This window comes from Cervus elaphus, chromosome 7, assembly GCF_910594005.1.
Source record: "Cervus elaphus chromosome 7, mCerEla1.1, whole genome shotgun sequence".
NCBI lineage: Eukaryota > Metazoa > Chordata > Mammalia > Artiodactyla > Cervidae > Cervus > Cervus elaphus.
The window spans coordinates 8,778,430-8,791,431 of record NC_057821.1 but is presented as its reverse complement, the minus strand read 5'-3'; the positions used below and the strand labels follow the sequence as shown (position 1 = coordinate 8,791,431).

At 55.9% G+C, this 13,002-nt stretch overlaps 1 protein-coding gene across 1 annotated transcript; it reads right to left on the bottom strand.

Annotated features, from left to right (window-relative positions):
• Positions 1-7,453: 7,453 nt before the first annotated feature.
• RING1 (ring finger protein 1) lies at positions 7,454-11,538 on the bottom strand. The gene is made up of 7 exons (XM_043907127.1): positions 11,297-11,538; positions 11,081-11,203; positions 10,197-10,357; positions 9,882-10,097; positions 8,581-8,970; positions 8,146-8,422; positions 7,454-7,874 (listed from the first exon to the last, which is right to left on the bottom strand). The coding sequence occupies exons 2-7, from the start codon at positions 11,156-11,158 to the stop codon at positions 7,773-7,775; spliced, it is 1,224 nt and encodes a 407-aa protein (XP_043763062.1). The 5' UTR covers positions 11,159-11,203; positions 11,297-11,538; the 3' UTR covers positions 7,454-7,772.
• Between the last annotated feature and the right edge of the window lie 1,464 nt (positions 11,539-13,002).

Sequence of the window (13,002 nt, the reverse complement as noted above, 5' to 3'; positions counted from 1 at the left end):
ATTCTCTTGTATTTTCTTCAAAGAATATCAAGTTTTATTTTTCACATATTGTTAAGTTATCTGATATTTATTTTTGAATGTGTTGTAATGCAGGAATCTATTTTGTTTTTTATTGGGATAGCCAATTAACCCCAGACAAGTTAAGAAATAGTCCATCCTTTTCCACATGTCAGTTTTGTCATGTACCAAGTCCTCATATCTTTGAAGGTCTAATTTGTCCATATGCCAGGACGACACTACTTTAAATCACACCAGCATTATGGGACTTTCCTAGTGGTCCAGGGGCTAAGACTCTATGCCCCCAATACTGGGGGCCCAGGTTCGATCACTGGGCAAGGAACTAGATCCCATATCTCACAACTAAAAGTTCCTGCATCCCACAACTAAGACCCAGTGCAGTCAAATAAATAAACAAATATGTTAACAAAAATCACTTTAGTTTTAAAGCTGTGATACACGGTGAGGCAAACACTCAAGTATTCTTCCACTTCAAACTTGTTTTGACTCTTTTTTGGCCATTTACCCTTCTACAAGAATTTTAAGAACAGCTTGTTAAGTAAAATATCTATCTAGTACAAATAGAACTGTACTAGATTTACAGACCTGAGGAAAATGATCAATTTTATATCGAAGTTTCCTCTTCATGAGCATGGCATACTTTTCTGGGTTTTTTTTTTTTTTTTGGTCTTATTTTCTTTTTTTTGGTCTTATTTTCATGTTCTCCAAAAGAATTTTATAATTTTCTTCATAAAGACCATGCATATATCTTTTTATATTTATTCCAAAGTATCATAAATGTTGTTGCTATTGCAAATGCTATTTTCTTAAAACACAATATAGGCATATTGATGTTTGACTATTCATCTTGCCTCCAGAAAGCGATCTGTTAGTTTTGTTTGAGGGTTCTCATAAGTTTTCTTTGTAAATAGGCAATCATCTGTGTACAGTGATGGCTTTATTTCTTTTTTTTTTCTTATTGTGTCAGTTCAGACCCCCAACTCACCAGCACAAGTTGAGTAAAAACTAGTATCCATGTATTAATGTTGGAAGCTATTTTCTATTCCTAGTTGCTAGATTTATTTTTAAAAATCATTAGTGTTAAACATTGTCCCATGCCTTCTCTGTACCTATTGAGATAATCATATTTTTTCCTTTTAATAAATCAATATTGTAAATATCATTAACAGATTTTTAAGCAGACCATCCTTGTACTCCTGGAATAAACACTGCTTAGTCACATATACACACATGCACATATACATGTACTTGCATAAACTCCGCTGGACTCGGTATGCTAATATTTTATTTAGGATTTTCACTCCTATGAGTTCAGTTAGTCCTCTTTTTCCATTATCTAAGACAGTCTATGTAAATAAATACACAGTTCCTTCAAGAGTTAGCAGAATAATACACCTATACAAACCATTTGGGTAGTGTGTGTGTGTGTGTGTGTGTGTGTGTGTGTGTGTGTATACGTAAAATTTCCCATTCAGTTTATTAGGATTTATAGATCTGTCAGGCTTTCTATTTCTTCCTGGGTCAACTTTGGCTGCCTTTCATCTAATTTCCCCACCTCTTCAGGATCAAGATCTCATCCGTCCCTGGGGGGCTGATAAACAGCCCTTAGTTAGCAAAACCAGTTCCTTCCCTGTCCGCTCCTAGTAACTGTAGCCACAGGCAGCTCATTGTCTGGTTTTGAGTTTCCTCTTTGTTTCCAGACCAATGATTTTACTTTCTTTTTGAGAACTCGGTCATACATTTAAATTTTTTTTTTTACTTTTTTTTACTTTTTATCCAGATTTCTAGGTGATGGTGCTTTCAGATTTTCCAATTTCTCCATTTTGCTTGATTCTGATGTTGTTCCCATTTTACAGATAAGAAAGCTAGGGTTCAAAGTGGTTTAAAAGTCAGCTGAAGGTCACATCACTAATACTTTTACCTAGTTATTGAACCCAGATTTCTGGTTCTGAATCCTCTGCTGTTGCCACGTTATACTGAAGCCAACCAGGCAAAACCAGGAAGGAGCATTAGAAAGTCAAGGTGGTGGTGGGGTGGGAGAGAGGCTGAAGCGGGCATGGATGTATGTATACATACAGCTCACGGAATTGCAGGGCAGGCTACAACTGAGTGAGCATCACACACACAAACACAGCTGACTGATTCATTTTGTTGTACAGTAGAAACTCACACAACACTATAAAGCAATCATACTCCAATAATGATTTTTTTTTTTTTTAAAGTCAGAGGAGGAAGGGATCTCATGGGCAAGGTGGAGAAGGCTAGAACCGGTACACTAGGGTGGAGATGGATGATGCCAGGAAACATGGAGGAAGGAACGGTGTTGGGGAAATGACACATGAGACTTCTGGGCTGCAGCTGCTGGAGAATCACTGCCTCCGTCCATTCTGAGATCCTGAAATATGCATCCCCCTGCCCCACATTCAGGCGCGCATGCATCCTTCCAACCAGCATTTCAACTCTGTATTCACGGAGTGTCCAGTTCTGGGTCCCAGGAAAGCTGAGAGGGAGCAAGCGCAGTCACGGCTTCTGCCCTCAGGGAGCTTACATTCCAGGGGAGCCAGACTCCAGTCAAATAATTCCCCCAAAACGGAGACCTGCGACCTCGCCCAGCGCCTTGGAGGAGGCGCGTGCCTCGCTCAGAAGAGGGGAATTTGACCCAAAGGAGGGTCTGGGTACCTTCCCTGAGGTTATGGTAAAGGTAAAGGAGCAGAGACTTAAGAATGAACAGGAGCTAACTTAAAAGAGAAATGGAAGGAGACTTTCAGGCAGAGGGTCCAGGCAGTGGGAGAAAGCAGGACGCGGCAGAGTGGAGCGCTAGGGAGTGAAGGGGGGTTGAGCAGAGGCCGGCGGGGCAGACCTCCCAGAGCCTTAGAGGTCTGGTTAACGACGTGGGTCTTTAACCTAAGGTCAGTGGGAAACCATTGACTGCTTCAGCAAGGTGCCCCAAACCATCAGATTTGCATTTCAGAAAGGTCTGTCTTACACAGCTCTCTGCTTATTTATTGAAGGCCTTTCCCAGCCTCTCCAGCGATCTCCGTGATTCAAAGAGGAGCCAGACGGTCCAGGCGGCCACTGGATCAGGGAGGGGGAGGGATGGAGAGTGAACAGACTTCAGAGATATTATAATGGCTACCCCATAGGACTCAGTATTGAATGCTAGATTCAATGCTGAGATAGTCACGATGAACACCTGAGATCACATCCTCTGAAGGCAGGGGCCACATCACACACCTGTCTGTGGTACCCAGGTCCTAGAACACTCGTGACACGTGGTGGACTCAACACATAATTCCTGAAATGTTGAAACTGACCAGCAGCTTCTCCAGTGATCCTTTCACCGCTAAGGTTCTTTAATCCCTTCTTGTGTGTGGCAATAACCAGCCTCTCTGATCCATCACTGGGAGAAATCTGCCAAGTTCTAAAGAGTATTCTTTATAAAGGGGAAGTTAATACAAGAAGGAAGGTCTACCTGGAGCATGAACAGTAACAATAAATTTACTGAAGGTGCCACCCAAGGGGTAACTCCCCCAGGAGACACTTTTACAGAGGTCAGTGATGACGCAGCTTCCCTGGTGGTCTAGAGGTTAGGAATCCACCTGCTAATGCAGGGGTCACAGGTTCAATCCCTGGTCCGAGAAGATCCCACATACCTCGGAGTAACTAAGCCCACGTGCCACAACTACTGATCCAGTGCCTTAGAGCCTGGACTACTGAAGCTGCAACTACTGAAGCCCTCGAGCCTAGAGCCTGCGCTTGGAAATGAGAGGTCACCCCAGTGTGCCCCGCTGCTGGAGGAGCCCTTGATCGCCGCAGCTAGAGAAAACCCGAGCACAGCAACGAAGACCCAGCACGGCCAAAAGCAAATAAACAAATCTTAAAAAAAAAAAAAAAAAGTCAGTGATGATGGTGCCCTTCTCAGGGCTCGGCTGGGCCCAAGGGTGCCCACCTTGAGGGATGCTCCTGGGGCTCCCCGCTAACTCTTGTTCAAAACCAGTCTCCCAGCACATGAACAAGACAGTAAGCGAGCAGTCTTGTGGAAGAAGTGCAAATGCCAGGACGCGCTTGCATAGGCCAGGGGTCTCTTGCCTATCTTCTACACAGCCCTGTTCTACTTTTTCCACATCCAGAAGCTTCCACTTTGTCCTCCAGCCTCCCTTGGCTCCTTCTTCTGGTCTCCATCTCCTCCATTTCCCTGCCTCCTCCCTGCCTATATGCCTGTTTTCACCTTTCAATAAGAAGCCCCTGGTGCTGCTGGAAAGAGCAGCATCCGTCTGGGCTTTATTCTTAGCAAGAAGTGCAGTGAAGCTCATAGAAAACCCTGACACGGCCTGTGGGGCCAGGAGCGGGCACAGGCAGATGGCCTCGTCCGATGGGGTGCTGGGTGGAGCTTTAGCACCCGGGGCAAGAAGCACCCAGCGGCTCTGGGGGGAGTGATGGGGCTGGGTGGGATTTTTTTGGGTGACTAGGATTTTGATGGTGGGGGTTGTCATGGAGATCTCTGGGGATTCAGCTGTCTCTGTAAAGTGATGCTTTCAAAAAAATCACAGGGAATCAAATCCATCTGAGATGGCAGCAGGTCCCAACCAGCCCTGGTTAAACTTCTCAGATGGAGGACGGGAGACTGAAAGTACAGATTCCTTCCTAAGAAAAACTCTTTTCCCAGGGGATTAGACTGTGAACTAGAAGGGAGGAGGACCGGGCTGCTGCAGTTCCGAGTCAGTCCTGGTGACACTGGCCGCCTAATGTGGTGCTCTGGCCGGAATGGGGTGCGGGGGGGGGGGGACTCGGGGGGGGGGGGGGACCCGTGCTCCGTTATGCCTGGCACAGCGGGCAGCCACTCTGACTGGGGGGGGTTCTGTCCCCAGGGCTGCCCTCCTCTGTCATTCCCACCGGGCGTGCATGGTCGTTGAGGCAGAAGGGTGTTTGGAGCGAAGCCACAGCTGTGGAGGCCGGAGCGCAGGGCCTGTCCCCTGTGGGGGGCAGGTGGACCCCCACACCGGGGGCGGGGAACCGGCCGCTCGCTCACAGGCGCGAGGCAGCGCTGGCAGCGCTGTGGGGGAGGGGGGCGAAGGTGAGAGCAGCCGGCGTGGAGCGGGGGTGGGGCAGAGGGACAGAGGTGGTACAGGCAGGCTGAGCCCCTCCCCCTGCCGAATGGGTGGCCGAGGGCCTCCGTGACTCCTGCCTTCTCCCCGAGGAGCCCAGGGTTCCTGTGAGGAGTTTGCCATGGTTTGGGGGACAGCCAGGCAACAACAGAGGCCTCAGGGTTAGGCCTCAGCTGGGCAGGGGTCTCCTGTAACCCTGGGCTCGGGGGCTCAGCTTCTGCACGTAGTCACATAACCTGCTATGGTCTGGGAACCAAGAAGCCTGGAAGCGATAAAATGAGAGGACGAGGAGGGGAGAAAGAGGCTCCCCTCGCTCCTCCTGTCCCCAGCGCCCCTCCTTGGAGGCACCTCCTCGGTGAAGCTCTCCGTAACCACCCTGTGGTCTCCAGCTCGTCTTCATCATCCGCACCGTCTGGGACCCCTCCGGCAGGACCGCTTGTCATTCGTCCTCTAAGGACCAGAGCGATCTACCGCGGGGTTCTGTACCCCGCCCCCCCCACACACCTGTGCACATCAGACGGGACAAGGAGAGTCCTCCTTGTACACATGTGGGTCCCACCTCACAAGGCCCTCTCTGAAGCAAGGTTGCGTGGTTGGGAAGCAGCCGTCAGAGATCTGCACCACACTGTCATTCGCCTCCTTTCCTCTGCATCTTGTCCTCCAACAGAACAGTCACGCTCCCTTTGTACAGCTTGTGTCTCTCACTGACCTCGCCCACAGGTGCGGGCCAAACTGGCAGAGGCGGAAGGACGCGGGGCACTCACCCAGGGGGTGGGAGGGACGGAGCTGGCGCCTCCTGCACCCCCTTCGCCCGCACTGGGGAAGAAGGGCGTCGGGTCAGGGCCGGGAGTCACTTTTTCTTTGTTGTGGGCAAGGAAGATGTCCCTGGGGCGACAGCTCTGCCCGTCACTCACACGGAGCCATCACAGAGAAGGCAGGCCTGTGAAGCTGAGCGCCTCGGGGCGGAGGAGGGCAGCAGGGCGGGGAGGGGAGCGGGAGAGGCAGAGAGCGAGGGTGGGGCGGTGCGGCCTGGGGCCGGAGGAGGGAAGGGCCGGGGCAGCTCACGGGGGCTCCGGGGTGAAGCCAGAGGGTGGGGAGAAGGCTGCCAGGCTGGCTGGGGTGGGGGTGGGGGGCGGGAGGGGGTCGCTCCAGGCAGCCCCTGGAACCAAAAAGAAGCCGGCTTCCTTCCGGATTCTTCAGCTCCCACCTCGGTTCTCCCTCGACTCCTCCCTATCGGTTTCTTTCCTTTGAAACCAGGGAGAGATGCTTACCTTCCCCTCGCCCTCACATCCCGGGGGCGTCTCCCCCCAGGATGCCTGAAGTAGGAGAGAAAGGGAGCCAGGACGCAGGCTTCAGGAAAGGCCCGGGAGGGAGAAGTGGGTGTTGTCCGTTTCTGCAGGGTGAGCGGTTTCAGGGGTGGGCACCCGGTCACCAGGGCTGCAGAGGACTCCCCGTGTCCGCCGCACAGAAGGTGGTGGGCTCGAGAGGGCGCCATCGAGAAATGCTAAGCGTGCAGTGGGGTGCCCTTCGGGTCGGCAGGTCAGACCCCTCCGCTAGGAGGGCCGAGGCTGAGCCAGCCGCAGGAGTTTGGGGGCGCAAAGGGCAACGGAAACAGTAAGTGTGAGGGGGCAGAGAGGCCGAAGGGAGGCAGGGGGCAGCTTTGGCCCCTTCTGGAGAGGGACCCCTCTGCAGCCCCGCTCTCGAGGTGGGCGGGCAGCTAGGGCTTCACTGAACACCCCCAGCCCTCTGCTCTCAGCTGCCTCCAGGACGGCGTGGAACTACAATCTTGGGGCCCTTTCCTCCGCTGGGCCGCGCGGCTTGGCAGGTACTGGCTAGTTAGCTCCCGGGGACTGTGGTACCGGCCCTATTGTCTGTAGGAGGCTGTGGGGTGGGGAGGAGGGGTCGCAGCCCTCCCCACCTCTGGGCCTTTTCTCTCCAGCTTTAGGAACCAGCTCCTCTGGCTCGGTCAAGGAATCATCCCCCCTTCCAAACATCAAGGCCCTGCATGTCTAGACACACCTTCTTCAAGCTACTTTCCCTGTGGTGGTACCAACACCCCTGATCCCAGCCTGGGCGTTCAGGTCACAGGGGCAAGCTTGGGAACTGACTTCACACCTCTCCACTCTTCCAGCTTCACAGATCATTCCTATTTTCCTACCTATTTGCTGATTTGAAGATTCAGGAAAATGGGACCTACACACCATGAATAGCCTTTGACATCTCCTCCCCATTTCCAAGACTGAGTCTACATGATTTCTGAGATTCTCTCCCCGATCTTTGTTTCCCTCTCCTTCTACTACACCCCTGATAAAGAGACACAGAACCGCAGGTTTCAAAGAGGAAAAAAAGCAAATTTTTTGTTGTTGGTAGGAGGGCACGGAGGGGAGGGCTTTTCACTCTCCCCAGCATCTCATGTGGACGGGAGGTTGAGGGCAATAGAAAAGGCAGTAGACGGGGGCCAAGCCCCACTCTGTACAATATAGAAGAATCTGATATAGATACTTTGTATAAAAGCCACTTGTCCTTGTTTGTGTCCTCTTGCTGGCTGGTCAGGCTGGGGGGCTCTGGGGGACAAAGAAGCCAGGCAGGGGGTGGTCCAGGACTCAAGGACACCCAATGGCCCCCATTCTCTGGCCGCCCCCTGTGGGGTCACTTTGGATCCTTGGTGGGGGCATAGCAGAGCTCCAGTGGTCGGGACACCTTCCAGAACTTCTCATTCACCAGCTCCAGGGTCAGTGAGCCATTCAGTGTCTACAGAGGTGGCGGAAGGGGGAGGAGAGGGAGAAAAGTGAGGTGGAAAAGATGGTAAAGATGGTAAGATGAGAGGAAAAGTGACCGAAGGGAGAGGGAAGACAAAGAAACAATAAACGGGGCAAAGCGAGGACACGGGCGATGGGGAAGAAGGACGGACACAGAAAGGAGACAGAGATGCAGAGGAGGGCGGATGGGTGAGGAGGTCGGGGTCTGCGGCTGTGCGCCCCGCCCCCCCCCCACCCCCTCCGCGGCCCTGAGGGGCGCTCACCGTGAACGCCCCGCCCCCGGGCGCGATGTAGATGGTGTACTGCTTTTCGCTGACGCCCTCCAGACTGGGCAAGGCCGGCTCCTCAGGGCCGTCGGCTCCGCCGGCACCCCCACCCTCCCCACCGCCCCCGTCAGGTCCCGCGGTGGCCTCAGAGGTGCCCCCTCCAGGCCCTCCCGGCTCCCCCGCCTCTTGCTGCTGCCTCCGCTCGAGAGCAATGCGCAGGGCCAAGTACTTAGAGAGGTGGTCCACTGTGGCGTTCCCAGTGGTCTTCACGTACCTGGGGCAGGAGAGGGGCCAGGCTGAGGGCACGGACGCCGCCAGTGGAGACGCGCGCAGGGCCTCTGGGCTGCGGACTCTGGGTCTGGGCGAGGCCCCCTTGTGACGGAGACCATGAGCCGTGGCCTCTCAGTGGTCTGGGGAAGTCGAGACTCTCACCTAGTCTGGCAGTATTCTCCCTTCTCCACGAGCAGGGGGTGCGGCCGGAACACGAGCTCGATTTCTCCACCTGGCTCTGGGGGGCTGGGGGCCCCGGGAGGGCTTGGGGGGCCCAGGGTCCCCCCTCCCAGGGTTCCTCCCCGGTCACCAGAGTCTTCAGAGCCGGCGCCCCCACCCACCCCACCAGCGCCACCCCCCACTGTCCCTACACTGCTCCCCCCTGCGCCCCCTCCGCGGGGTCGCTTGGGAGCAGGGCCTGGGGCAGAGTCCGGGGCCGAGTCTGAGCTCACGTCCTCTCCATCCCCCTCTCCCTCCCCGGGCTCTCCTTCACCCCCACTCATCGTTGTGGTCTGATCTGACCCAGGCATCGGCCGCCTCACACGCTGGGCCCTGTGGGAGCAAGTGGTCGAGATTAGAAAGCACCAAGGATAAGGACTTTAGACTTAAACTTCAGAGAATTAAGAAACAAGGGAAATCTTAACGATGATTCCTAATATTTATTCCATACTAACTATGTGCCAAGCACGTTGCTAAGTGTTTGCGCTGATTGCCTCAAATTATACAAATCCTACAGACACAGGTAATTATACCATTTTGTTTATGGCTGACGAAACTGAGGTTTAGAGAGGTTAAATAATTAGTCTGAGATCATAGTCCCTTTGCCTCTCAAAGTGTGGTCCAAGACCCAGTAGCACAGGCTTGGAGAAACACAGAATCTAGGCCCAACTCCTGACCTACCAAATCAGAATTTACATTTTAAACAAAACTCTCAGGTAATTCAGATACACATTAAAGACTAAGTGATGAAAAAAATAAAGACTGAGCGATGCTGCCCTAGGAGGTGATTTAACTCCCGGCAGTGTGAACCCAAAGCTTATGCTAAAAAATCACTCTACTGCTTTAACTTCTAGAAAGTTAGAAGGTTAAAAAAAAAAAAAAAGAAAGTTAGAAGGTGAGGTATTTCATTAATAACAACAGTGCCAGGGACTTCTCTGGTGGTCCAGCAGCTAAGGCTCTGCACTCCCACTGCAGGGAGCCTGGGCTGATCCCTAGTCAGGGAACTAGATGCCACATGCTATAACTAAGACCCGGTGCAGCCAAATAAATAAGTATTAAGAAAAAAATAATAGTAGTGCTAGTTGCTAACTGAAAAGCTATGGTTCACATCCACGACCTCCAGGCACGACAGTTAGATGATGGTCGGTGCTCACGATGCTGAGGCCTAGAAGCAGAGACCCCCAGGCACCTGACCCGTGGCTCCGTCCCATCGCCGCGCACCCACCCCCCTGTGGCCCCCGAACCTGTGCATGGCCTGCATGCGCAGCCCCTCCTCGATGCTGGAGCTCAGCGCCTGCTGGTTGTGCAGGCGGCTGAGGCGGATCAGCACCCGGTCTTGGTGGGCCTCGTACTCCTCCCGGCTGGGGTAGATTTTAGAGATCAGAGCATCGAAGTTGGGGTCTGGCCGCAGAGACCGCTTGGATACCAGCTTCTTTCGGCAGGTAGGGCACTCCTTATTCCTGGGGTGGGAGAAAGGAGGCCTTGAGCCTTCAGTCACTGGGGATGGAGGGCCCGGCTCTCTCCCCCTGCCCCCACCTCAGACCCGTCCCTCCTGTTACCCGCTCCGCAGGGCTGTGACGATGCAGTCAGAGCAGAACCGGTGGAGGCACTCCTTGGTTGTCATCGTGTTCTTCAGCATGTCCAGGCAGATGGGGCACATGAGCTCTGAGTGCAGTGACCGGGGGGAAACCGCAATCTCCGTGCCATCCATGATGGCTTCCTGGAGACGGCAATGAGTGGAAAGGTGGTGGTGGAAAGAGGTAAAAGGGATTTTAGGGACAAGTGGTCCATGAAACTGGAGTCTTGAGAAATACAGTGAGATGGCAGAATCTGGGTACCCCATTTGGCCACTTGAGGAAGAGAGAAATCCTAAGAGTAGGTGCTTTGAAATAGGAGGATCTGAGGTTTGGCAATAGACCTGGAGATGGGCATAGCACAGATTTTCCTTCAAGGGAAGACTTAGTCAACAGAATTTCTTCCAGTGGAGTCCTGGTACTGCCTATATCAGAATCCCCTATGGTGCATGCTAAAAACGCAGAGTCTGGGGTCCCATCCCATTACTGTTAGTGAGTGTGTGTGTGTCTCTGTGTGTGTGTGTGTGTGTGTGTGATGAGATCCGGCCCGGAATCCCATTTTTAATAAACTCCCAAGGGGAGTCTTAAATGCACTGGCTTATGATGCATAACTGAAGACCAGGGAAGTTCATTTCAGCCTGTTTACTATCTTTCAAACGAAGACAATAATACTTGGCTCTACCTCTCTGGCACGCCAGTTTTGAGGATTAAACGAGCTAAATGTGAAAGGTGATTCCAAAGCAGGGCCAGGGAGTGTGAAGCTGGGCAGAAAAGGGCCAAAAGTGGAAAACAGGCTGTGAGAAGGGGGTCTGCGGATGGAGCGGTCTAAGTGGAAGGCAGTAAAGTTGCAGTCGGAGAACCCCTGTCACCTGCGGGGTCCGGTGGAGCTCATACAGGCTCAGTTCCCACGTTTTGCTGGCGTTCTGGGCGTTCGCCGGCGTCGTCATGGTGACCGCACCAGGGCTGCCCCGCCGCCGCGCCGGAGAGGTGGGCTGGGGGGTGGGGGAAGGGTGTCAGGGGGCCCGGCCCTCGCGCAGACCCCGCCCTCCGGGGCTCCCGCACCGCGCCTCCGCGCGGCCCCTCACCCGGGTCCCGCCGTCGGCGCCCCAGCCGCCGCAGCGCCGCTCCCGGGGCCGGGCTACCCGGCCGAGGCCGTCCGGTCCCCAGCCGCCGCTCAGACAGCAACTCGCGCCGCCGCCGCCGCCACCGCCATGGCCCGGGCGCTGGGCCCTGCGTCACTTCCGCCCGCCCGCGCCCCCCCCGGCGGCGGGGACGTCACCCGGAGGCGCGCGCGGGTGGCAGCGCCGTGGACGCCGGTCCCCCGCCGCCGCCACCGCCATGGCCCGGGCGCTCGGCCCTGCGTCACTTCCGCCCGCCTGTGCGCCCCCCCCCCCCCGGCGGCGGGGACGTCACCCGGAGGCGCGCGCCGGTGGCAGCGCCGTGGACGCCGGTTCCCCGCCCCCGTGGCCCGCGCCGCGCGGGGGCCGCGCTCCCGTCCCCCTGCCGGCGCCGTCCCCTCCCCGCAGCCCCCGTTGGGGCCTCCGCTCCGCAGGGCGGGGCCCGGTGTCGCCGGCCCCCGGGGAGGGGACGGCGGGCGTGGGGAGAGGGGCCGCCTCCCCCCGGCGGCTCTGGGGGCCCGCGTGCCCGGTTCCCCCGCGCGGCTTCTCCGCAGTCCCAGCCCGGGATTCCGGGGCGGAGGGGGGAAAGCCGCAGAGGAGTCTCTGCCGCTGCCGTCCTCCGGCCCCGTGAACAGAGCCGAGTCCCGACGTGCCCCGGGTCCCCTCTCCACCCGGGGGACCTGCGCCGCCCTCCGCCTTGGCTCTCCCTACACCCTCCGACCCGCTCTCCCCTCGAGGTTTGGGGGCGACGGCTCGGGACGTCCAGACTCAACTCTCAGCCAGAGCTAGAGACTCGAGAATTGCGTTTGGACAATCAGGAGCCGCGGCCCGGGGCGGGGGAGGGAGGCGCCCGGGAGGTACGGGGGGATGGAGGCACCACGCGGAAGCAGGGACACGCACCCGCACGAGGTGGGGCCCCTCTCGGGCACCGGGTGTGCGCGTGTCGTGGCGGGGGCCGGGGGCCCGCCAGGGGCCGAATGCCCGGAGCGGGAAGCGGGCATACGCCTCCTCCAGGACTTCCCAGTAAAGGAAGGGTCGGGGAACGAAGAGAAGAGGAAGGGGCAGACCGATCCCCATTGAGGGCAGGGGATGAGAGGGGTACGGGGGGCGGGGGGGGGGGGGGTTGTGGAGAGGTCGTGATGGGCATCCTGTCTCCTCCAGCCTGAACTGGGGTTCCAGGACTTGGGCTACAACTGCCAGGGGGTGGCCTGTCTCTGGGGCAAGACAGCAGTGGGTCCCCTCACCCCCTCCCCCGGTTCCCCCCTACTTCCCTGTCCTCTCCTTCAGTCCGTGGCCAGTCCTTATGTGGGCTCCAGAGTCGATTAGCGCGGACCCCCTCCCCTTCCTCCTCCTCCTCCCAGCCCCCTCCCTTCCTTCTGCTCTCCTCCAGCCCCTTTCATCGGCTGGCCCACTCCCCTAATCCTGGCCCCCTCCCCTAATCCCCCCATCCGACCCCTGGCCGGCTGCAGCTATTGTAAGGTGGAGAGAAAGGGGAGGGGGGACTCAGAGAAAGGAGAGGGGTGGGGGAGGGCCACCTGTTCCAAGACCCCCTCTCAAGGCTAGACTGGACACCAGGATGGGACTGTGAACAAATCACCCTTGGGGACTGTGAGGACCCAAGGAATTGGGGGGAAGGGACTAGGGCTACAGAATCAGTGGCAGGGGGTGGGGCA

Bases quoted from the DNA above. Each gene is read 5' to 3' on its own strand.
- RING1 (XM_043907127.1), bottom strand. From the start codon at position 11,158: ATGACGACGCCGGCGAACGCCCAGAACGCCAGCAAAACGTGGGAACTG. The intron at 10,358-11,080 runs GTGACAGGGGTT...TGCCGTCTCCAG, and splicing joins AGCTCCACCGGACCCCGCAG to GAAGCCATCATGGATGGCAC. The intron at 8,971-9,881 runs GTTCGGGGGCCA...TTGCTCCCACAG, and splicing joins CGCATGCAGGCCATGCACAG to GGCCCAGCGTGTGAGGCGGC.